Source organism: Nycticebus coucang, chromosome 10 (genome assembly GCF_027406575.1).
Source record: "Nycticebus coucang isolate mNycCou1 chromosome 10, mNycCou1.pri, whole genome shotgun sequence".
Classification (NCBI taxonomy): Eukaryota; Metazoa; Chordata; class Mammalia; order Primates; family Lorisidae; genus Nycticebus; species Nycticebus coucang.
The window spans coordinates 16,836,590-16,860,913 of record NC_069789.1 but is presented as its reverse complement, the minus strand read 5'-3'; the positions used below and the strand labels follow the sequence as shown (position 1 = coordinate 16,860,913).

At 39.0% G+C, this 24,324-nt stretch overlaps 1 protein-coding gene and 1 long non-coding RNA gene across 2 annotated transcripts in view; one reads left to right on the top strand and one right to left on the bottom strand.

The window, feature by feature from the left end:
* Window positions 1-10,085, bottom strand: part of TSNAX (translin associated factor X) — a 34,318-nt gene extending 24,233 nt beyond the window's left edge. Inside the window, exons 1-3 of the mRNA XM_053606706.1 lie at window positions 9,927-10,085; window positions 9,392-9,496; window positions 494-608 (exon numbers count right to left, since the gene is read on the bottom strand). Of these exons, the coding sequence (XP_053462681.1) occupies window positions 494-608; window positions 9,392-9,496; window positions 9,927-9,942 (236 nt within the window). The 5' untranslated portion in view covers window positions 9,943-10,085. The remainder of the gene's footprint in view (window positions 1-493; window positions 609-9,391; window positions 9,497-9,926) is intronic.
* A 219-nt stretch (window positions 10,086-10,304) lies between these two features.
* On the top strand, window positions 10,305-14,235 carry LOC128596885 (uncharacterized). The gene is made up of 2 exons (XR_008383160.1): window positions 10,305-10,639; window positions 14,046-14,235. It is a non-coding gene; the product is annotated as an uncharacterized LOC128596885 (long non-coding RNA).
* The last annotated feature ends 10,089 nt before the right edge of the window (window positions 14,236-24,324 follow it).

The following is a 24,324-nucleotide window of genomic DNA, read 5'->3' as shown; positions in this document are numbered from 1 at the left end:
CTTTGTCAACTCTGATAAAGTGCCATAGCGTCATAGCTCACAGCAACCTCAAACTCTTGGGCTCAAGTGATTCTCTTACCTCAGCCTCCCAGGCAGCTAGGGCTACAGGCATCTGCCACAACACCTGCCTCTTTTTAGAGATGTGGTCTAGTTCTTGCTCAGGCTGGTCTCGAATTCCTAAGCTCAAGCAATCCACCTGCCTCGGCCTCCCAGAGTGCGGGATTACAGGCACAAGCCATCCCAGCTGACCTAAATAATTCTATCTTAATAAATAATGCAAAGAGAACATTTAACCCTAGCTGCTCTGAAAATAATAATTTCCACAGTTTTTGTTAAAATACTTATTCCTAAATTGTAACTACTGCTAACTAATGTCTTCTAAAGCCAATGTTCACAGAGTCATAGAATATTCTAATTGCTAGTTACTATCCATTGAGGTATAAAGCATTAAAAAATATATAAACTATAACAAATTTGAAAGATGTTTACTCACCTCGTAATCCTATGGAGTAGAAAAATAGCCCTTTTACTTTCAACAGTTATATCCCGACTAAGTTTCACAAGTCTCTCATACTTGTCATGCCTTGCATCAAGCTCCTGCTGAAATGCTAAGAACATATTTTTGACCATAAGTATGTTTATTTTACACTCAAAGCCTATCAAATGATATGAAGAATGCATGTCACAATTAAGAACACAGACAACAGCTCCAGTCACCTATGTTCATTTAAGGAATAACACAAGTAGAACGTAGTGGTCATGACACCAATCCTGAAAACACAAAATGCTGAACACTGTAAACAATCTCTAGCACCTACTGTCTTGAGTCTTCTTAGTTGCCAAACATCTGGGGTCTACATCACTAAAATTCTCAAAGTAACTCGAGAGGTCCACCGAACAAATATTGTTCGCATCTGTCTAAATCTTTAAAACTATCTTCCTATTTTCTATAAATGCCAACTATGCACAAAAATGTGTAAATTCCTAAATCCTCAGACTTTTCAAAAGAATATATAAACTCTATTAAGGGTAGCATTAGTGTAACAATGAATATGCAACAAATTTTTTCAAATAAATGCTACAGTAAGTGAATTATGTCACAATTTTTAAGGATACAAAATTATGACTATCACATATAAATAAACACTGAATAACAATCTAACCAGCCACTTATTTTTAAATTGTATATAGTCTCAAATTTACTTTATATTTTACCATATAGTGATATTGTATACATAACCGTAACACATTTGAGAAATACTAAACTATTTTTAAGATACTAAAAGAAGAAAAATAAGGGGAAAACACCGAAAATTCACAAACATGATGTGAGTTACTTTTGATATAACCGGAAGATTAGATTATAAAAAAGTTTTTGCAATCAAGTTATGGCAGAGTTCATCTGAAAATGATCAGGGAAACATCAAAACTTAATCAATTGGGCGGCACCTGTGGCTCAAAGGAGTACGGCGCTGGCCCCGTATGGCGGAGGTGACGATTTCAAAGCCAGCCCCGGCCAAAAACAAAACAAAACAAAACAAAAAAAACTTCAGCAATTAGGCCAGAAAAGGTCAGCTGATAACTGAGTTAGTCAGGATGTTAGAAATCTAGGAAGAGAACTGAAAGTAGTAGAAAATGAGGAAGAAGAGATTCTGAGAACAAAGAAAAGCTGAATGTTGGCGTGTGTCTGGTTAGCTTATATATACTCTTTGATGATTCAGCAGTTTCACATAGAAATTAAATTTTAACTCATCAAAATTCTGACAGTGACAAGTGCCGCCTCCTAATGTAATACAGTAGAACCTTCACAGTTGATGGCTGACCACCTCCCTAAACTGACTACCTCAAGATGACCTAATTTTCTTTTTTTCTTTTCTTTATGAGATTGAGTCTCACTATGTTGCCCTCAGTAGAGTGCTGTGGTGTCACAGCTCACAGCCACCTCAAACTCTTGGGCTTAAGTGATTCTCTTGCCTCAGTCTCCCAAGTAGCTGGGACTACGACTCCCAGTGCCCAGCACAACACCCGGCTATTTTTTGGTTGCAGTTGTCTAGTTGGCCCGGGCCGGGTTTGAACCTGCCACCATCAGTATGTGTGGCTAATGCTATAACTACTGTGCTACGGGTGCTGAGCCAGACAACCTAATTTTCACACAGGTATGTATCACTATAGAAGGCCTGGTTACTTATGCTGACCACCTCCATATGTTGACCAGTTTGTTATAGTCCCTTGAGGGGACAACTTACCAAAGTTCTACTGCATAGAACCACAAAGGCTTTCCCCCCTGTACTTCCATTCCATCTATTCCCTTGTGATAGAGGCATTTCACAATGCTAACATGTGCTAATAGTGTTTTCTCCTGACCCTGTAATAGCACTTAACATTCAAGAAACTACTGAATAGAATATTGATATTTATGTCTATTAAATATAATTGCCACTATGTTTACCTGTTATGCTAACTTAACTTTCACTAAATAGATGAAATGGATGTTTAATTGGATTTACTCTCACATACCGGGACTGACTTTTACCTAACTAGCTTAATTACAGAAAGCCTAACTTGAGACTGCCAAACAGAAGGAGTGTGTTTTTAACATTTGTAAGATAATCAAAAATCTTCACCACACCACTATCAGATGGTTTCAGCCTCAAAATTTTTTCCTTACTAAAACTTTTAACAAATAACAAAACAATTACTTTTTATTATTGTTTAGAAGACTCCATCTGGGGTTTTGTGAGTACAGTCATAATGGAGCAAAAGGATGCATTAAATACATTTAAATAAGGAAAACTGTTTACCTTTTCTAGAAGACAAAGCTAAACAAAGCTATACACACACTCACACACACGCACACACACACATATAAAGCTAACACTTAATAGAACAGTATAACCACTGGGAGTAGCCAGACAGGTAAACTACCTACTGGAAAAATAATCTGCAGTCTACAGTGTTTAAATAGTGAATTCATGCCTCTAACATGTTTACTTGTCCTTATGTCCTCCTCCTAGCTTACTAAGTCAGCCAACTTTCCTCTTGGTTCCTGACTCTCTTCAAGCTGGCATCTTTCTTCATGCCTCTATTGCTACTGCTTCTTTCTAGACCACTCTAACCATCTCTTGTTTCACTCTCATCATTCAGGTATCATTCTACTCAAGGACTGCTCAAATATTACCTGACTCCCTCCTCCCTTAGTCTGCATTCCTTTACCATACGTAACTGATTTATTCTTTCCCAGCATTTATCCCTCACTAGCCAAAATCATAATATTTGTTTACTTGTAAATTTGCTTGTTTATTAACCATATTCTCCAAGAGAATATAAATCTCATGAAGGCAAAGGGCTTTGTCTTTATCATTGATTCAGAACACAGAACAATGCCAGGCAGCAGATGTTCAGAACACATTTCTTGAATGAACTGTTTGCTGAAATCACAGGCAGTACAACACACTGGGTAAGAAGATCTGCTGTGCAATCCCCTGGGAACTAACAAGTTTTTGACAAGGAACTACAAATCAATGTGCCCAATAAGCACCGCCTCTAATGTGAAATGAATAATGTATCTTACTAATTAGCTGTTCAGCTATTACTTTTTCAAATGTATGCTAATGCTGTTGCAATTATTAAAATACAAATTATTCATAAAAGTTGGTAAATTAATTTTAAAGCACTGCTGACTCCAATCTGTCTTAACAGTTTCATGTTGTCATCCTAATCTAAGTTAGCTTATTATTTTGTTGCCTCACAGATGCCTCATTGTACCTGTACTACAGAAAAGCCTCTTGTCTGGTCTCTCTACTTCCACCCACTCTTGCCTTTCTATAGCTGCCTGGAGTGGTATTTTTCACATACATTTTAGTTTTTAAGACTCTCATAATAAGTCTGCATTACATTTAATAATTTTCATATTCCTTATAAGGCCTTACATAATTTGATCCCTAGAGATACTCTCAAGGAGAATACATCATTCCGTACACAGTATTCCTGCCAGGGATGAATAACCTAAATCTAATGATGAGAAAATATTAATCAAATCCAAGTTGAGGAATATTTTATAAAATAAAGCCTGGATTCTTCAACATTATCATTGTTATGAAGGACAAAGAAAGTCTGAGAAACTGTCTGGATTACAGAAAACTAAAGAGACATTAACAGTTAAATGGGATATGTGATCATGTACTAGATTATTATACTAAAGTAGAATAAATGCTACAAAGGGCATTGTTGGGAGAACTGTTAAAATAACCACTATAGATTAAAGTATCAACATTAAATCTCCTTGAGTTAGTAATGGCACTGTAGTTACGTAGGAGAAGGGGCAGGACATGATGGCTCGCACCTCTAATCTAAGCACTTCAGGAGGCCAAGGTGGAAGGATCTCAAGGCCAGGAGTTCGAGACCAGCCTAAGCAACACAGCAAGACCCTGGACCCCATTTCTTTCTTTTTTTTTTAGAGACAAGAGTCTCAGTTTGTCACCCTCGGCACAGTGCTTTGGAGTCACAGCTCACAGCAACCTCAAACTCTCAGGCTCAAGCAATTCCCTTGCCTCGATCTCCCAAACAGCTGGGATTACAGGCACCTGCCACATCACCCCGCTACTTTTAGAGACAGGGTCCTGCTCTGGCTAAAGCTGGTCTTGAATTCATGAGCTCAGGCAATTCACCTGCCTCTGCCTCCCAGGTATGAGCTGCAGCGCTCAGCCTTCTAGACCCCATTTCTATAAAAAAAAAAAAAAAAAGAGAGAGAGAGAATACTACTACTCCTAGGAAATATATTCTGAAGTACCAAGAGGTATAGAGCCATGATGAATGCAACTTATTCTCAAATGGTTCAGAAAAAAAAAAATGTACATGTAAATATATCAATTTACATATATAGATTTCTTAGAATAAACTATAAGGTGGAAAAATGTAAACAATTGGTCAATCTAAGAGAAGGCTATATAGATGTTCTCTGTACTATTTTTCCAGATGTAATATTCTTCCAATTATTTTTATAAATTTAAGATTATTTTGAGGAAGCATTTCTTTACTTAGATGAATCAACAATAACATTCATGTGCTGACTTTTTTTTTGAGACAAAGCATTATTCAGTCACCCTGGATAGAATGCTATGGTATCACAGCTCATGGCAACCTCAAACTCTTAGGCTCAAGATCTTTTGCCTCAGCCTTCCAAGTACCTGGGATTTCAGGCACCTGCCACAACACCCAGCTAGTTTTTCTATTTTTAGTAGAGATGGGGGTCTTGTCTTTGCTCAGGCCATATGCCCACCTTGGCTTCCCAGAGTGCTAGGATTACAGGTATGAGCCACTGCACCCAGCCTTTTGCACATTTTCTAATAGGGTTATATGACCTTTTCTTGATGATGTGCTTGAGTTCTCTGTACATTCTGGTTATAAGCCTTTTACCAAATGCACCCACATAAAGTGTACAAATATTTTCTCCCATTCTATGGGTTGTCTATTTATTGTAAACTTGGCTGTGTAGAAACTTTTTAATTTGATCAGGCCCTATTTGTTTATTTTGGTTGTTGCTGTGATTGCTTTTGAGTTCTTCATACATTCTTTCAATAGTCTCTTCTCTAATTCTGGTAATTTCATGCCTGGATTTAAGTCTTTTATCCATTATGAATTAATTTTTGTAAGTCCTGAGAGGTACAAATCCCGTTTTAGTATTTTACATGTTATCTATCCAGTTTTTCCAGCACCATTCATTTAATAGGGATTCTTTCCCCCAATGTATGTTTTCATCTGTTTTGCCAAAAATCAGACAGTAACATGAGGATGGTTATACCCCTTGGTTCTCTGTTCTGAACCATGGGTCCATTGTGCCAGTACCATGCTGTTTTGGTTACCACAGCCTTATAGTATAGCTTGAAGTCTGGTAAGGTGACGCCTTCCACTTTGTTGTTATTTTACATAAGGTTGTAATGGCTATTTGGGGTCTTTTCTAGTTCTGTATAAAACACTGAACTACATTTTCTAAATCTGTAAAAAATGGCATTGACATTTTAGTGGGGATGAAACTGAATCTGTAAATCACTTTTTGTAGTACAGCCATTTTTTTTTTTTTTTTTTTTAAGTAGTACAGCCATTTTAACAATGTTGATTTTGCCAATCCACAAGCATGTTTTTCTATCTGTTTACATCCCCTGGAATTTCTTAACTGTTTCATAGTTTTCCACTTCCACGGTTAAATATATCCCTAAGTATTTTACATGTATTTTCTTTGCTACTACTGAGAAAGGTATTACACCTTTGATTTGACTCTCAACTTGACTACTGTCAGTATATACAAAAACTGATTATTTTACGTTGATTGTATAACCTGTGACTTTGCTGAATTATTTACCAATTCCAGGAGACTCTAAGGCAAAATCTTTAGGGTTATCTACAGAGATCATATCATAAACAAAGAGTGATAATTTGACCTCTTCTTTCCATATTTAAATAATCCTGACTTCCTTCTGATGTCCAACACACATATAAAAAAATGCTCAATATTTCTAACAATTAGAGGAATGAATGCAAATCAAAACCACAATAAGCTATCAATTAACTTTAGTGAGAATGGCTCTTATGAGAAAGTCCCAAAATAAGTGCTGGTGTGGCTGCAAACAGAAATTTGTACACTGTTGGTGGGACTGCAAACTAGCACAACCTCTATGGCAAGTCATGTGGAGATACTTCAAGGAACTAAAAGTAGACCTACCATTTGATCCAGCAATTCCACTACTGAGTATTTACCCAAAGGATATAAGGTCATTTTATCATAAAGACACTTGCATTAAAATGTTTATAGTGGCACAATTCACAATTGCAAAGATGTGGAAACAACCCAAATGCCCATCAATACACGAGTGGATTAATAAAATGAGGTATGTGTATACCATCGAGTACTGCTCAGCCATAAAAAAAGGTGATCCAGTAGCTTTCCTAACAACCTGGATGGAACTGGAGACCATTCTTCTAAGTGAAGTATTTGCAGGAATGGGGGGGGGGGAACACCACATGTACTCAGTACTAAATGGGAACTAGTCAATCAACACTGACATGCACATATGGAAGTAAAACAAGGGGAACCAAGTGGTGGGAGGAAGAGGAAGAGTTGGGTTCATTCTTAACAGATACAATGCACACATTCTGAGTGAAGGGCACACTTATAACTTTGACCTAAAATGTACAAAAGAAAATTATGTAATCAAATCATGTGTATCTCTGTAGCATTATGAAATTAAAAAAAAAAAAAAGACCAGCTTGACCAAGAGCGAGACCCCATCTCTACCAAAAAATAGAAAAATTAGTTGGGCATGGTGGCATGTGTCCATAGTTGCAGCTACTCAAGAGACTGAAGCAGGAAGATGGTTTGAGCCCAGAGTTTGAGGCTACAGTGAGCTATGATGATGCCATTACACTGACAGAGCTAGACTTTCTCAAAGAAACAAAAAAGATACACAACGTAACATTTTGATATACATTGTGAAATGCTTACCATTATCAACCTAATTAACACCTCTATCAACTCATATATTTACCATATTTTGTGTGTAAGAACATTTTAACTACTTCATTTCAGGAAACATTTCACTCCACAAGCCCAGCAAGTTGCCTGGCCTATACAGAGTACCCAATATATATATTCTGCATGAATCAATAAAAATCAAGAACTTAAACTATAAACTAAATTACTAGCTGTCAAGGACCTAAATCTGACCAATTACTGACTTAATAATTAGCTAGGATTTTGCCTAATATTTCAAGATAACATGTATTCATTACAGTAGGACCTCTGTAAGCTGACCACTCAAGGGATTGTAACTAACTGATCAACACATGGAAGTGGTCAACATAAGGAACCAGGCCTACTGTGCTAATATGTACATGTGGTGCATGTCCAATCTATGAAAATTAGGTCAACTTAAGGAAAAGGTCAATGTAGGGAGGTGGTCAACTATGGAGGCTCTATTTTATTCTCATGAATACATTAATGACCACTGTGAGTTGGATACCATGAACATAAAGTTAGACAAAATACAGTTTCTATCCTCAAGCTCAATCCAATATAAGGAACAGAGATGCAAAGAAACAAAAATGTAATAATGCTATAATACATTTCTAGGAAAGTAGGATCCTCATTTTTCTTGTTTACTATCAACAAACACTAGAACACAGTGGGTGCTCGATTACTATTCAATGACTGAATAGATGGATAATGAATGAATGTAATGCCTGAGACCAAGTCTGCTAGAGAAAAAAAATCAGAAAGCCTTCAAAGAGAAGGCTACTTGAGCTAAGTCTTGAAAAAAGCACAGTTTATCAGATGAGTAAAAGGAACACCACGTTAGAAGCAATTCTAACTTCTCCATCAATGTGCTTTCTATTCAACTACCGCTAGCTGTCTTATACCTCTGAAGATCACTGTAAGCACTATAGTCGTTTTTTAAAAGACATCCACAAATTACTTAAGAATCCTTCCTTCCACAGGTAGAGATTAATTTCCTTTCCCTTAAATATGAGGCAGAATTTTTAAACTACTTTGCTTCTAACAAATACTATGTGACAAAAGTGACAGTTTGTGATGTCTAAGGTTTAGACACAAGAATATTGTGGTTTCCTCCTTGCTCCATCTGAAGAAAAGCCAGATGCCACATGAGGACCCTCAAGCACACATGGAGAGGTCCATGTAGAGGGACAGAGAACTGGTTGCAGATAGAGGCCTAAATTGTGATTCCAGCCTCAATCAAGCCTTCAGATGACTGCAGGTCAGAACCAACCAGCTGAGCTGGCCCGCCCCAGATTCCTGAACCACAGAAATGTAAGGTACCAGGGCAGTCCATAAAGGAGGACAAAAGGATGATTTTGTTTTATGATTTGCTCTGATGTTTTGTTTACAAATGAGGAACAACCTCATCAAGTTAACATGGTGAGAAAAGGGGGACTATGAACACACGTGTATGTGTAAGATTTACTGACAGATTTGACTTCCCATTCTGTGCAAAGAACTACAGTCAAAACAAAGATACAGTCCCTTTAATTGTCTAGTTGAGAAAATAAAAATACACACTATATGAGAAAATATCAGGTCACAACAACGTTTAAGTTTACAGCATGTCTAATATTAATCAACTGCTGTTTAATTAATTAATGTTACTTAAGTTTAAGTAATGTTTACTAATATCAATGGTACATAAAACTCAAGGCCTTTGGAATCACAGACTTTAGGGCAGATCTAGTCCCATCACAAAGCCTCCAGGAAAATTTATTTTCAACATCTGCACATCTTAAATTCTTAGGAGCTGTTTTCTTGTACACAACATGGCTAATTAATTTTTGTTACAGCTTTTAGTTCTCTCCCCTTCGCCAAATTACATTACAGAGAACTTACATTTGAAGGCCAGCATCACGGGTGAAGATGAATTAACATCCCTCCCTTCTCTTCTTTGGTTATGTGGAAAATTGTCATGCTTCCTTTTCCTGAACCCTCCTGATCCTTATGTAGAGAACAAAAAAGTTGGAGAGGTACATTCCATCACCAGAAGTTTCCAAAAACAGAATATAAGCAAACCCTTCCTTCCTTTAAAACTACCCACAGGGCCCTTGCCAGAGGTTTTCTCCGCAGACTGACAGAATAGCAGCCCTGCCTTTTCCCCTAAACCATCCAGGCTTCCACCAACTGGTGCCTTGATAAAGTACAAGGACAGCAACTGCCGAACTAGAATAAAACTACAGCTCGAAGACAGAAGAAAATGAGAGGCATAAGTAAGGTCAATGTGGCCGGGGAGAGAACTGGAGCCACAGCCCCTCGAGCCAGCAAGGAAGAAGGCAACCTTCAAGGCTAAGGAGAAGGGGGAAATCACATAAATATGCAGGAGAACGTCCCCCTCTGATCAAACAGCGCCCAGTGCAGGTGAAGACACCACCTTCTTTGCTGCTCATGTCAAGGCCTCCGGTAAGACGAGCGGCGAGCGAAGGCCCTGGACCCAGCGGAGCACACAAGGCGCCGACCAACTACAGACGCGCTCGCGGCAGCCCAGCCGACGTCCAACGCACTGGCCGGAAGCGTGCTTCCGCAGCCGCCGCGCGCTCCCTTTGCGCCTGCGTACTTCCGGCCTGCGTCGCGGGCCCCTGCCGCTGGCTCCGCCCCCCCCCGCGTGGTCCGGGAACTTTGCGCCTGCGCGTCGTCTCGCCTGCCATCTGCTGTGTCTGGAGACAGAAACTACACGCCTCACAGCGAGCTCTGTAAATAAAAATAAAATGTACCTTCAGGGTTAGGAGCTGAGACTTTTGTGAAGGTAAAAGGAAGCGCAAAAAAATGGACGAGACTTTTTTTTCCAGGCACCTTTAGAACACTCTGGCCCGCCTCCAGGCCGGACCTAGGCGCGCCGGGGGCACCCTGGGAGTTGTAGTCCGCCGGCTGGAGCGGGCCCCGCGGGGCGCAGCCGGGCTTCGGAGCGGGAGGGAGCCCCGGTGCTCTCTGAGCACGTGGGAAAGTCTTCTCAGGAGCCAGGCGCAACGTTACAGTGGGACGTTTTCAGCTTACCCCTGCTGGTAGTGATGCCTGGGTCTTTAAACAGTGATGCAAATACGCGAGTCAGTCATTGATCATAACATTGCCTCTGCTTTCTCTCACGAGGTAAAGCTTGCGGTTCGGTTCTCCGCCCACTTCTCTCCTCCCGGTTTTCCCCTTCTTTCCTTATCCACTGCCCCCTCTCGCTTCACTCCTTTCCTTCCTGGCCCTCGCGAGCCAGACAGCCTGTGTTCAAATTTGTTTCCTCCACGGAGGGTTTGCGCAACCTTGAGGAAGCAAGTAATCTTTATATGTAAAATGGGAATAGAATAGTACCCGCCTCATAGGGTTTTTTATTAAAGGACATAATACTAAGGTCTGTGAAGATTGTTTTATACATATTAAGTGCCGAATTGAATATTAGATTCGATACCTTCCACTTAATGTGTGTATCTATGGCTCTCCAAAGACAGAAAAGTTGTGCACCGCTGAATTGTGAGCCTTTTCTTATGGGCAGATACCATCTTATCTTACTAACTAGACTTTGTGCTGGTCATATCCCCAGTGCTTCTTAGCCCTATGCCTTACGTTCTAGGCCCCCAGCTTATACGAATGATATTTGCATGGAGATAGGTAACCAGGTGGCAATTCAGCACCCTCAGGCCAAGGCGCGGTATATTGGGTGCCTTGGGCCTGCTAGAGAACACAAGTACATTTTATTAAGCTGTCTCTAAATAACCTCTGTGTTGTAGGCGGTATTATGTACAGTCTTTACTCCTTAATTTAGGAACAAAGGAACAGTGAATGAAATAACTTGGCTAGAATATGGTAGTAACTTCAAGGCACAAGAGTGACCTAGAAAGGTTTTCTCTTCCGGGTTCCAACTCTAAAGTAAAATAGTAAGCATCACTCATGGTATTTCTGCTGAATACATGAATTGATTGGCCAGATTCCTTAATTCAGTGGTTCTCAACCTTCCTAATGCTGCAACCCTTTAATATAGTTACTGTGGGTCGTGACCCACAGGTTGAGAATTGCTGCCTTAATTCATCAACCATGCTTGATGAATTAATTGCTTTGTGGATGTCAGCCAATCCCCTGTGTTTGTGTGATGTTTGACCCTGCCTACATCCACCAGTATCCCCCAAGTCTTCTATTACAACTTGACAATGCCATAAAAAAAGGTAAGTCTGATACAAATCTACTGGTTTTAATGAGACACCACCCCCATCCAAGGAAGCCAGTAGTTATAAACATTTAAAGAGTTGACACTTACTGTACCATAATCTGGAGAAAGAATATTTTTCCCTTTAATATGTGTTTAATGGTTAACTCTCCTGGAATAGCAGCTTCCAAGATCTCAACCTCCCCAAACCTGATGAGCGTAATGTCTTTTCTTTTTCCAGACACCACACCCTTAGCCTGTTCTGCTACATTAAACTGCTTTTCACTGCTTCCCATAAATGAAATAATTAGAACACTAAGTTTTATAACCTGTAATGAATTCTCAAAGTACTTAATGGAGGTGAATCCCAGGAGCATTTTCCCAGCACTTATTTTCATTTACTCCAGGCTTTCCTAGGTGTCACAACTTCTTTGTCAGGAAATAGCTTTCAACCTCTGTGACAACTTGTGTCCCTACCCTGTCTCCTTGCTTTATTGCTTCAAATGCAAACACATGGTTTTTGGTACTTGGCAAAACAGGTTTTTTGTTTGTTTTTAAAGAAAGACTACCACCCCAAGTCAGAAAGGAAAGGAAAGATTTTCAGTAAGACCTTACCTCTGGATGTTCGTAACCACTTCTGTGGAATTCTGATTACCCATATTTGACTCTGGATAAAGCACTGAGTTTTTCAACTGCGCTGTTGTTATTCAGTTCATAATTCCTTGCATTGGTCACCGTTACAGGAGAATAATCACATATCAAAATTGGTTTTGTATATTGAAAGAAAATTATATAATTAAGAGGATATAGGCAGGCCCTCAGGAGGTTATATGTTTCAGCATTTCCCTGTATAGTTAGTACATACACCCTATGAGAGGTTAAAGACCAAAAATGAGAAATTATTCCGAGACATGAATGAAAGAGGTGAGGTTCTGTATGGGCAACACAGCCTTTATTCTATTCTTGTGCAAGGGATGAATGCTGAGTTCGGAAAGGAAGTCAGCACGTGGATTAAGGTGAATGGGAATATAAAATTTCAGAGGGGCAGGGATTGGTGCATTCATTCCTAACTGGGCAGGACGGTTCTACTTGGGCAGTTCCCTACATTGGCCCATACATCCTAGGATGGGAAATCATGAGGAATTGCAAGAATCGTGAGTGACCTAGTCACGGCTAACTGCAACTTCAGACTTCTGGGCTCAAGCCGTTCTCCCAAGTCTGGGACCATAGGCATGCCCTATCACTCCTCGCTAATTGTTTCTATTTTGTGTGCAAACAGGGTCTTGTTCCTCCTTAGGCCGGTCTCAAACTCCTGGCCTCAAACAATCCTGCTTCAGCCTCCCACAGTGCTAGGATTAGAGGCATGGGCCACTGTGCTCAGCCAAAGAGTGACCATTTTTAAAACGATAAGCATAATATTTGAAAGATACCTGTTGGATCTAGAGTTGTATTGTGAAGCATACAAATTACCAATTTGCAGATTGGTTTTTTTTTTAAGTCAATACTAGGATGTAGTAGCAAAAATATGTTTTACTTCTTTTACAAAACAAGAAAGGGAAGCTGGTATTTGAAGACTTAAAGAGTAATGAGTAACAATGAGATGTTACTTTACATCCATTAGAATGACTATATAATAATAAAATCAAAATAACAGTTATATGGAGACACTGGGGCACTTATACATTGCTGGTAGGAAGGTACAGTAAAATGGTACAGCCACTATAGAAGACATTTGGCAGTTCCTCAAAAAGATAAGAGATAGCATTACCATATGACCCAGCAATTCCACTCCTAGCTGTATACCTTGTACACAAATGTTCATAGCATTGTTCACAGTAACCAAAAGGTTGAAACAACTGAATATCCATTCAAACGATAAATGTATGATAAATGAAATGGTATCCATACAATGGAATAGTATTTGGTAATAAAAAGGAATGAAATACTATCCATGCTGCAACATGAATAAACCTTAAAAGCATTGTGCTAACTGAAAGAAGCTGGTCGCAAAAGACCACTTAATATGATTCCATTTGCATAAAATGTCCAGAAGACACAAATCTATAGAGACAGTAGACTGATGGTTACTTTGGGCTGGGTAGCATGGAAGAGTGAAATAGAAGGATGATAGCTAATAGGTATGGGTTTTCTGATTGAAGGTGATAAAAATGTTATAAAAATTGAGATGGTGATGTCAGTGGATGTCATATTTCCAAGTGTGTGCTTATATTGAAACATGTATTATAGCATGTGATTATATTACTGGGTTGTGTAACATGCTGTTTTGCCCTGCCCAATATTACTTCCTTTAGGCACTTGCTCTTCTCTATGCCATTTAATCCTAAATCAATCTATTCTCTCTCACAGAATTTTATTTTGAAACAGGCACACCCTGAGAGGAAAAGTGATCCTAGCTGAGTCATTTGATTGATTTCCCACGGATAAGATCTCTGAGACTGCACTGCTTCCTGTTCTCCCCAAGAACTCATCACTCATCTTTTATTGTGATGCTAGCTGCTCTTCAGAACCTCAAATAAATTCTTCCTTATTGCTTAGAGTCCTAGACTCTCATTTCTTTCTTTCTGTTTTTTTTGTTTGTTTGTTTTTTCTTGAGACAGAGTCTCACTGTGTTGCCCTTGGCAGAATTCTGTGGCGTCACAGCTCACACCAACCACAAACTCTTGGACTTAAGTGATTCTCTTGCCTCAGCTTCCCATGTAGCTGGGACTACAGGCGCCCACCACAATGCCTGGCTGTTTTCTTGTTACAGTTATAATTGTTGTTTAGCAGGCCCACACCAGGTTCAAACCCGCCCCTGCCAGCCCTGGTGTATGTGGCCAGCGCCCTAACCACTGAGCTGTGGGTGCTGAGCCTAGACTCCCATTTCTTTCTTTCTTTTTCTTTAAGCAGTCTTTCCTCTGTCCCCCAGGCTAGAGTACTATGGCATCACCTACCTCACAGCAACCTCAAATTCTGGGGTCAAGTGATCCTGTTGCCTCAGCCTCCCAAGTAGCTGGAACTATAGGTACCTACTTAATAGTTGGCTAATTTTTCTATTTTTAATAAGGATAGTCTCACTCTTGTTCAGGCTGGTTTCAAACTCCTGGGCTCAAGTAGTCCTTCCACCTTACCTTCTCAGAGGGTAGGATTACAGGTGTGACCCACCACACCCAGCCAGTTTCCCTTGCTTTTCATGTCTTCATCAGGTTTTGGTATCAAGGTAATGCTGGCCTCATAAAATAAATTAAAAAGTGATTCTTCTTTTTCTGTTTTTCTCTGGAAGAAGTTATATAAAATTGACATTTAGTCCTGAAATGATGGTGAGATTGTCACCAAAATAATTTTTTCTGTGTGTAAAGGTTAAATTATGGATTGGGTTTTTAAAACAATTATAGGACTATCTACACGTTTACTTTATCTTGGGTCAGTTTTTGTTGTATTTTGCTAGGAATTTTCCCATTTATCCAAATTTGCTTTTAGCATAAAATATCTTTTACTGTCTGTAGGGTATTTAGTGAAATTCTTTTTATTCTTTTCTTTTCTTTTTCTTTTTTTTTTTTTGAGATAGAGTTTTATTATGTCGCCCTCAGTAGAGTACCATGGTGTCACATCAACCTCAAGCTCTTGGGCTCAGGTGATTCTCTTGCCTCAGCCTTCCAAGTGGCTGTCTCTTTTCATTCTTGATATCAGTTATTGGGTTTTTACTTTTTGTGTCTTTATCCTTTTTTCTAGATATTTCTAGGCTTGATTTTCTTATTTACTGTTTTATGTTTCATCACTCTTTTGCTTTTTATTATATCACTCTTTTTTATAATTTGATTTTTTTGAGATGGATCCTTAGATTGGTTATTCAAAAGTATATTTCTCAATTTCTAAACGTGAAGATTTTTTATTTACCTTTGTTTTGGATTTGTAGCTTAATCCAGCTGTGATCTGAAAACATATTCTGTGTGACTTCAATCCATTCAAAATTATTAAGACTTGTTATTTTGACCCAGCCCATGATCTCATTTATTAATGTTCCTTGTGTTTTTTTTTTATTCTGTATTCTATAATTATGATCTATACAGATGCATAGTAGGTCAAGTTTATTTATTGTGTTGTTCACATCTTTTGTATACTTATTGAGTTTTTTTTTGTTGTTTGTTTGTTTGTTTTTTTGTCTGCTTATTCTATCAGTTACTGGCAAAAGTGTATGAAACTCTCCAGTATGGTGGGTTTGTCTGTTTTCCTTGTAACCCTCACAATTTTTGTGCTGTCTCTTTCTTTTTCTCTGGTGCACTTATGTTGACAGCACTGTAAAAACAGCTCAGTAAGGTTTCATAAGCTTGGTCTATCAGTGTCTCACAGCTATGTTCGTGTAGACATGAGGTGGTATCTTGCTAAGTAGTGTTTTTATTGTTACATGTTTTTGTGTGCCGATTGATGTCAGTTCTGATGGCCATTCCTGAAGAATAGTCCCAAAATTGCTTTGAAGGGTGGACTTGGTGCTGGTGTTGGTGCATAGCTTCCCAAGGGTGTACTTTGAAGGTGACAGTAGTGATATTCAGCAATAAGGTATATGGCACTTTTTCTAGGATAAACTTAATTGTCAGTCCTGGGGTGTGTGTGTGTGTGTTGGAAAGGCAGTCTTGCAGTTTCTCAGCTCATTCACTGCCCAGCTACAGAGGAATGGACCTTGGGCTTCCGTTACTGGGAAATAGTCCTCACAGCCTATGCTGGGCTCATTGTCTTGTAAGAAGATATCTTTTTCTATCCCAGGCTTGATGTCTCTGCCTTTATTCTTTTATTTATTTTTTTTTATGGTTTTTGGCTGGGGCTGGGTTTGAACCCACCACCTCTGGCATATGGGACCGGCACCCTACCCCTTTGAGCCACAGGCGCCACCCCTCTGCCTTTATTCTGCTAACATGCCTGTGTCAGTGGCTCTAAGGGGCAGCTCCCGGGGGAGTGGGGGTGCTGGGGACTGCAGCAGGAAGCAAGGTTCATGTAGTCATTTGGTCAACTATATAGCAGATCCTATGGCCACAGTGGGGCATTGCAAGGGCCTGGATCTAGTACACAGACACTTTTTTCTCTCCTCTTGCTTTGTGTATGTTTGTTCTCAATGACCTCAAGTCATGCATGGTCTCTTCCTTGGGTGGCCCTTACCTACCTTGGCCACAGTTATAGTCCATATTGTGTCACAGCTGACGCCCAACGAACAGTAACACTGTATATTCAGGTTATTTGCGTACAAATTAGATATTTATATGGAAATTATACACATATGTGTGTGTATTCATATTCAGTTGAACTACTTTTTTTTTGAACCACAGAACACAGTGTTTATTTGTTGTACAAAACTAGATTGTGCAATAGAGTTTTCTGTATTCTGGATTTTTCTGATTTTACCTCCATTTGAATAGTTTCTTAAAGCTTTCTGAATATACTAGATAATTTATCAGAGAATTTTTTTTCCCTCTTTTAAATTTTTCTGAGGAAATACCTGGAGTTAAAAATGCATTCAGAGACCTTGAAGAAACTAATCAAATGCTAAAAAAAATTATTTGAGAACTAAAGAACAGGGTGTTAAGAAATAGGATGAGACCCATTTGGGACAGTTTGAGAATAAGGGTAACTGCAATGATTGAAACACATCGGATGTATTTAAATCCACATGTTTATGATTATACTTCACTCCACACACACACAAAGAAGAAAAATTCCTTATTGGTCGTTGTTGCAAGATGCCAGTAAACCAACTAATTATTTAGGAAAGTGGTTAAGGAAAAGTATCAGGTATTTATTCTGTCTTTTCTAAAGACATTCTGCTACTAAGCAACCAAACAGTATGCGAGAGGAAATTATTTTTGAGAGAAGTGTTCCAGCTAGTAAGCAAAGAGGAAATAATTGAATTTGAGTATCATTCATTTGTAGTGTTTAAGTATAGTGTGTGCACATAATAGGCACTTGATAAATACATGTCAACTTGATTTAGATCTATATTTAACTGTCATAAGATTTTTTAAATAAAGTTTTAAACCATCTGTGGTAGAAAGTATCTGCCTTTGTTTTCTTAATTTTAAATTGATGAAAGAGTCTGAGTTAGTGCAAGTTCTGATGAAAGGCGTGCACAAGTATAGAACAAATTCCTTACATGATTAGTCAAGCTACCTGACTTCAAAAAAGTTTTAGTTTTATCTCTACAATTGGTAAATTGCATGGCCTGTTTCTGCTGGGCTCAGATCAGTTCTGATCAACATGTTTAGGCAGGGTAAGTCAATAGATCCCTAAATAAATCAACTTGTTTGGACAAAACAAATGACTCTATTATGACAGGAGCCAAGCAGGAACTTCCTCAGCAACTTTTCCATGGATCTGACACATAACGTCCAAAGATTCTACTTACTACATCAGGGAGCAACGCTGTTGTACCTGCCACAGAGCATGTTGAAGTTTACACAAATTTAGGAATCTGTGTCATACTGTTGCTTTGACTAAGAACTAAGTAATGAACTGATTAATATAACCTAGAGAACATCCAGTCTTAATCTCTAATCTATCTCTGGTTTTGGTGAAACTGCTGTCTTACCTGGCACGTGAGAGATAAATGAAATGTGTGCCTTTATCATCATTATTATTATTTTAGAGACAGAGTCTCACTTTATTGCCCTCGGTAAATACTGTGGCATCATAGCTCACAGCAACCTCCAACTCCTAGGCTTAGGCAATTGATTCTCCTGCCTCAGCCTCCCAAGTAGCTGGGACTACAGGCATCCGCCACGACACCTGGCTATTTTTTTGTTGCAGTTTGGCTGGGGCCAGGTTCGAACCTACCACCCTCAGTATATGGGGCCGGCACCCTACCACTGAGCCACAGGCACTGCCCAGTGTGCCTTTATTTTTAGTAGCACTCTTTTAAAAGTGCCTCAATAAGCCTGTGAACATATGAATTTCTACCGTATTTCTGCTACTTTAAAATCTATTAAAAATATGGTTCCTCATACCTGGTATTTCATAATGAATTTTCTTGGTTTGCTCAACACGTACCTGTGTAACAAGGAATCTGTGGCTCTTACCATTTACACACAGTCTGAGACATTCTATACTCAGAGATATTTGAAATGATCACTAGCAGCCAAAGTATTTCCTTGTATTGAAGTAGGAAATATTTAGAGGCAGCTCTGTAGAAACAACTTTTTGTTGTTGTTGTTTTGTTTTGTGGTTTTGTTTTTTTTTTTTCAGAGTCTCACTTTATCACTGTTGGTAGAGTGCTGTGGCGTCACACAGCTCACAGCAACCTCCAACTCCTGGACCTAGGCAATTCTCTTGCCTCAGCCTCCCAAGTAGCTGGGACTACAGGCACCTGCCACAATGTCCGGCTATTTTTTTGTTGAAGTTTGGCTGGGGCTGGGTTTGAACCCGCCACCCTCGGTATATGGGGCTGGCACCCTATTCACTGAGCCACAGGCGCCACCCTGTGAATTTTTAAGCACTGGCTCTGCCACTGAGAATTAAAGCTTATGCTTTCAAGAATGTAATTTTATCTCTCTGGACCTCATTTTCCTCATCTGTACAATGATGCTAATTAAGTAAGATGATGTATGAAATGTGTCTGATTCATAGAGATGCTTAAATGAAGCTGTGATGAACCATTAAACCATTAAATGTGATGAACATTCACTTAATGAGCATTTATTTCTTAATGTGTACTGATTTCTAGGAAAAGATAAAACATCAATCTCCTTCAAACATATTTATGTCATATATATATGTGGTATATATATATATATATATTTAGTATATATGAACAAATAGGTCAATACCCCCTACATCACTCCGAAAGTTAGAATAAAAAGTCCATGTGATGACATGCCTCTTCTTTTGGAGGATTTAAGTCATCTCAGAGCTTTTGAATAGCCATAACATCAATTAAAAATAACTTAAAGGATTATATAGCTACATACTCCTGATTTTACACATTCCCTCATTCAGGAATGCAGTAAAATGTTCTGACATATTTCATCATTTCTATTTCATGAATGGAAATAAATTCCACATTCTTCATTACAAATGTTAAAGTTAATCTGTTTTTTAAATGTTGATATAAGAATGAATACTTCTAGTATTTTAATGAAGTTAGGATAATATTGCTATATCATATCAAAATCTGAGTAAAGGTAACACCAAAGAAAAAGAAGCTTATAGCCAATCTCAATATTATCACAGCAAAAATTGTAAATTAGATTATATTTAATTAAACCTAGTAACTGATTAATTCATCAAATTAATGGCTGCTAAAAATCAGGTAGAGTTTATTATAGGAGCTTAAGAATAGTGTAACATTAAGAATTCTAGGCTTGGTGCCCATAGCACAGTGGTTACGGCACTAGCCACCTGTACCAAGGTTGGCAGGTTCGAACCTGGCCTGGGCCTACTAAACAATGACAACTGCAACAACAAAATAGCCAGGCGTTGTGGCGGGTGCCTGTAGTCCCAGCTACTTGGGAGGCTGAGGCAAGGGAATCGCTCAAGCCCAAGAGTTTGAGGTTGCTGTGAGCAGTGACATCATAGCACTCTACCAAGGGTAACATACTCTGAAACTCTGTCTCAAAAAAAAGAATTCTATAGGTGTAGTTAACCATATAGGTATACAAAGACCTATGATGCCTTCATAGTATGTCAGCTTAGTGAGACTGAACCAAGTTCTGCTCAATTCCCTGCCCTAATAGAATACATCAGTTTAATGATTATTAACAGCTATGAATAAGTTTATCTATACACAATGACCACTACTATAACAGACTGATAAGAATAATAAAGTCTTACTAATTTTAAGCACATTCTGATTTAACAGGCTTCAAAATGTCAAAAACGTGTGTCTAAAAATCAATATAATACAGGCATATCTTGGAGGTATTGTAGGATCTGTTCCAGACCAACACAATAAAGTGAATGTCACAATAAACCAACTCACACAAATGTTTTCGCTTCCCAATGTGTATTTAAGTTATGTTTACAGTATGTTGCAGGCCTGCAGTCCCTAACCTCTGGGCCATGGATTGGTACCAGTCTGTAGCCTGTTAGGAACTGGGCCACAGAGCATGAGGTGAGCAGCAGTGAGCCAGCAAAGCCTCTTCTGTGTTTATGGCTCACATCACTGTCTGAGCCCTACCTCCCCATCAGATCAGTGGTGGTATTAGATTCTCATAGGAGCATGTATCCTATTGTAAACTGCATGTGAGGGATCTATGTTCCATGCTCTTTATGAGAATGTAATGCCTGACGGATGACCTGAGGGGGAAATGAGTTTGAATCCTCCCCCAAACATCCCCCCTACTCTGTGGAAAACTTGTCTTCCATGAAACTGATTCCTGGTGGGAAAAGGCTTGGGTCTTTTGCTATAGTCTATTAGGGTGTAGTAGCATAGTATTGAAAAAATGTACATATCTTAATTAAAGATACTTTATTCCTAAAAATGCTAATAATCATCTGAACGTTCAGTGAGTCATTATCTTTTTGCTGGTAGAATCTTTTGCCTCAATATTTTTGGCTGCTAACTGATCAGGGTGGTGGTTGCTGAAGGTTAGGGTGATGGCGGCAATTTCTTAAAATAAGGTAACAACGAAGTTTACACATCAATTGACTATTTCATGAAAGATTTCCCTGCATCTTGACATACTGTTTGATAGTATTTTACCCACAGTAAAACTTCCTTCAAAATTGGAGCTGGTTCTCTCAAACTCTGCCATTGGTTTATCAACTAAAATGATGTAATATTTAAAATCTTTTGTTGTCATTTCAAAAATGTTCACACCATCTTCACCAGGAGTAGATTCCATCTCAAAAAAACACTTTCTGGGGAAAGCCAAGCAAGATTGTGAACCAGAACACTCATTCATCTGAGCTCTCGTAGAACAATTGGGAAAAAAGAGAGAACTCAGCTAGAGTTGGCATGGGGACTTTACCCAGAGTCATGGCTCAGGGAGCACAGTGAGGAGGTAGTATTAGAGCTGGATGCAGTGTGTGATCCAGAGTAGTGGAAATCTGATGAATTAGGCAAGGGATAGTGATAGGCTAGGATTGGCTACCCCACCCCCACAGGCCCAGGATGGGTGGAAGCCTTTCCAGAGTTTTCAGTTGTTGGGGGAAGCTGCGCATTGAGTGGAAAGCTTGGAAAAGTGGGCAGATTTGAACAGTATTTAGCAACTAGATTTGAACACCAGTTGGAGTGGATGTATCATAGGCCTGGTGGTTGGCAAGGCAGCTATACAGAGAAAGTAGTGGCGACCAAGGGGCTTCCATTGTAGGAAAGTCAAGAGAAGGTCTTACCTGAGGCCTTAAGCAGGGCCATCTTAATTCTGCCTGCTGGTATCAGAGCTCTACTCTTGGGACAGGCTGAGGGACTCCTGCAACCCATGGGAACTGGAGTGAGGGCACCATGGGACCTGCCCCTGAAGGATTCTTGTGAGCTTTAAGATCCCAACCTGGCAGGGTCTGAATGCTAAGGAAACAATTAGGCTACCATCAAAGGCAACTAAGTTCAGAAGAAGAACCATAGAGTTGCTGGCTGTGTTCTCTGTCTACTAAAAAAATTGCAGTGCCACCTGGTGTCCCAGTGACACATTGCAACATACTGTCATCACAAGCAAGGACTTCTGTTGGAAACAAAGGAGGCATTGAGAAGGAAAAAGGAGGATAAGCAAATGAACCAGAAGAAAGAACACATGAGGAGAAACCAACAGAAAAATTCAGGCAATGTGAAAAACCAAAACAGGAACTCCCCCGAGGGACAATGAAGCAGCTACTGCAGAAGACTTCACCTATAAAGAATTAATGGCTTTGACAGAAAGGAAATTTAAAACATGGATAATAAAGACAATAAAAGGAATGGACAAGAAAATGGAAAGACAGAACCAAAAGTCAGATGAGAGATATGTAGCATATACAAGGACATGGCACAGCTTAAGGAAATGAAGGAGACAATCAGGGAATATAAAGATGCAGTAGAATGTATCAAAAATAGGTTAGACCATGGAGAAGAAAGAACTACAGAGCTAGAGGATAACGTTTTTTAGTTGGCTCAGGTAGTTAAAGAGTCAGAAAAGGAGAGAAAGCTGAACAGGCATTTAGAGAACTATGACACTCCATGAAGTGTTCAAATATTTGAATAACAGGGATTCCTGAAGGGGAAGAAGATTGTCCCAAAGGAATGGAAACCCTACTGGAGACGATCATAAATGAAAACTTCCCAAGTTTTACTAAAACACACTCCTTTCAGATGGTTATCAAACCCAGGGTCATTGCAAAGCAAACAGAGCCTCTCCAAAACACTTTGTAATTAACCTGTCCAAAGTCAAGATGAAAGAGAAAATTCTGCAAGCAGCCAGGAGTAAGTGCCAACTGACCTACAGAGGCAGACCCATTAGGATGACAGCAAACTTTTCAATTGAAAACTTCTAAGCCAGAAGAACATGATCAGCCAACTCAACATTCTTAAACAAAACAATTTTCATCCCCAAATTCTGTACAGCTAAACTAAGCTTCAAAATTTATGGAGAAATCAAATCTTTTGTGGATATACAAACACTGAAGAAATGTGCCACAATAAGACCAGCACTACAGGAAATACTATGACCTATTCTCAACACTGACTACCGCAATGGACCACCAGAAGCTAAAGGTCAAAACTTAGCTTCCTCAATGGCACAAAGGATAAAACTACACAATGGACTTTCACAAAATATGATGAATAGAACTCTACCACACTTATCAAGTCTCTCAATAAATGTCAATGGACTGAATTCACCACTGAAGAGGCACAGGCTGGCTGATTGGGTAAAAAAGCACAAACCATCCATATGCTGTCTCCTGGAGACACACCTAGCCTTGAAAGACAAATCAAGACTCAGGATTAAGGGATTGAAAGCAGTATTTCAAGCAAGTTGAAATCAGATGAAAGGAGGGGTTGCAATCTTATTTTCAGATAAAAACAGATTTAAGGCAATTAAAGTTAAGAAAGACAAAGATGGACATTTTATACTGGTCAAAGGAACAATTCAATAAGAAGACATTTCAATTTTAAATATTTATGCATCCAACTTAAATGCTCCCAGATTTATGAAACAGACCTTGATGGGTCTGAGCAATATGATATCCTATAACACCATAATAGTTGGGGACTTTCACCCCTTCTGACAGAACTGAACAGATCCTCTAAACAGAAACTAAGCAAAGATATAAAGGACTTAAATGTGACCCTAGAACAAATGGGATTAATGGACATATAAAGAACACACCATCCCAAAGCTAAAGAATATACATTTTTCTCCTCAGCCCATTGTACGTTCTCCAAAAGCAACCACATCCTAGGATGTAATCAAACTTCAGCAAAATTAAAAGAATAGAAATTATACCTCTCACCCAAAGGCAATAAAGGTGGAACTCAATTCCAACAGAAACAGTCTCCGTACACAAAGACTTGGAAATTAAACAACCTTATGTTGAATGATAGTTGGATTCAGGAACAGAAACAAGAGGAAATCATTAAATTCCTCAAATATAACAACAATGAAGATACAAGTTACCAAAACCTGTGAGATACAGCAAAAGCAGTCTTAAGAGGGAGATTTATCACATTAAATGCCTACATTCAAAAAACAGA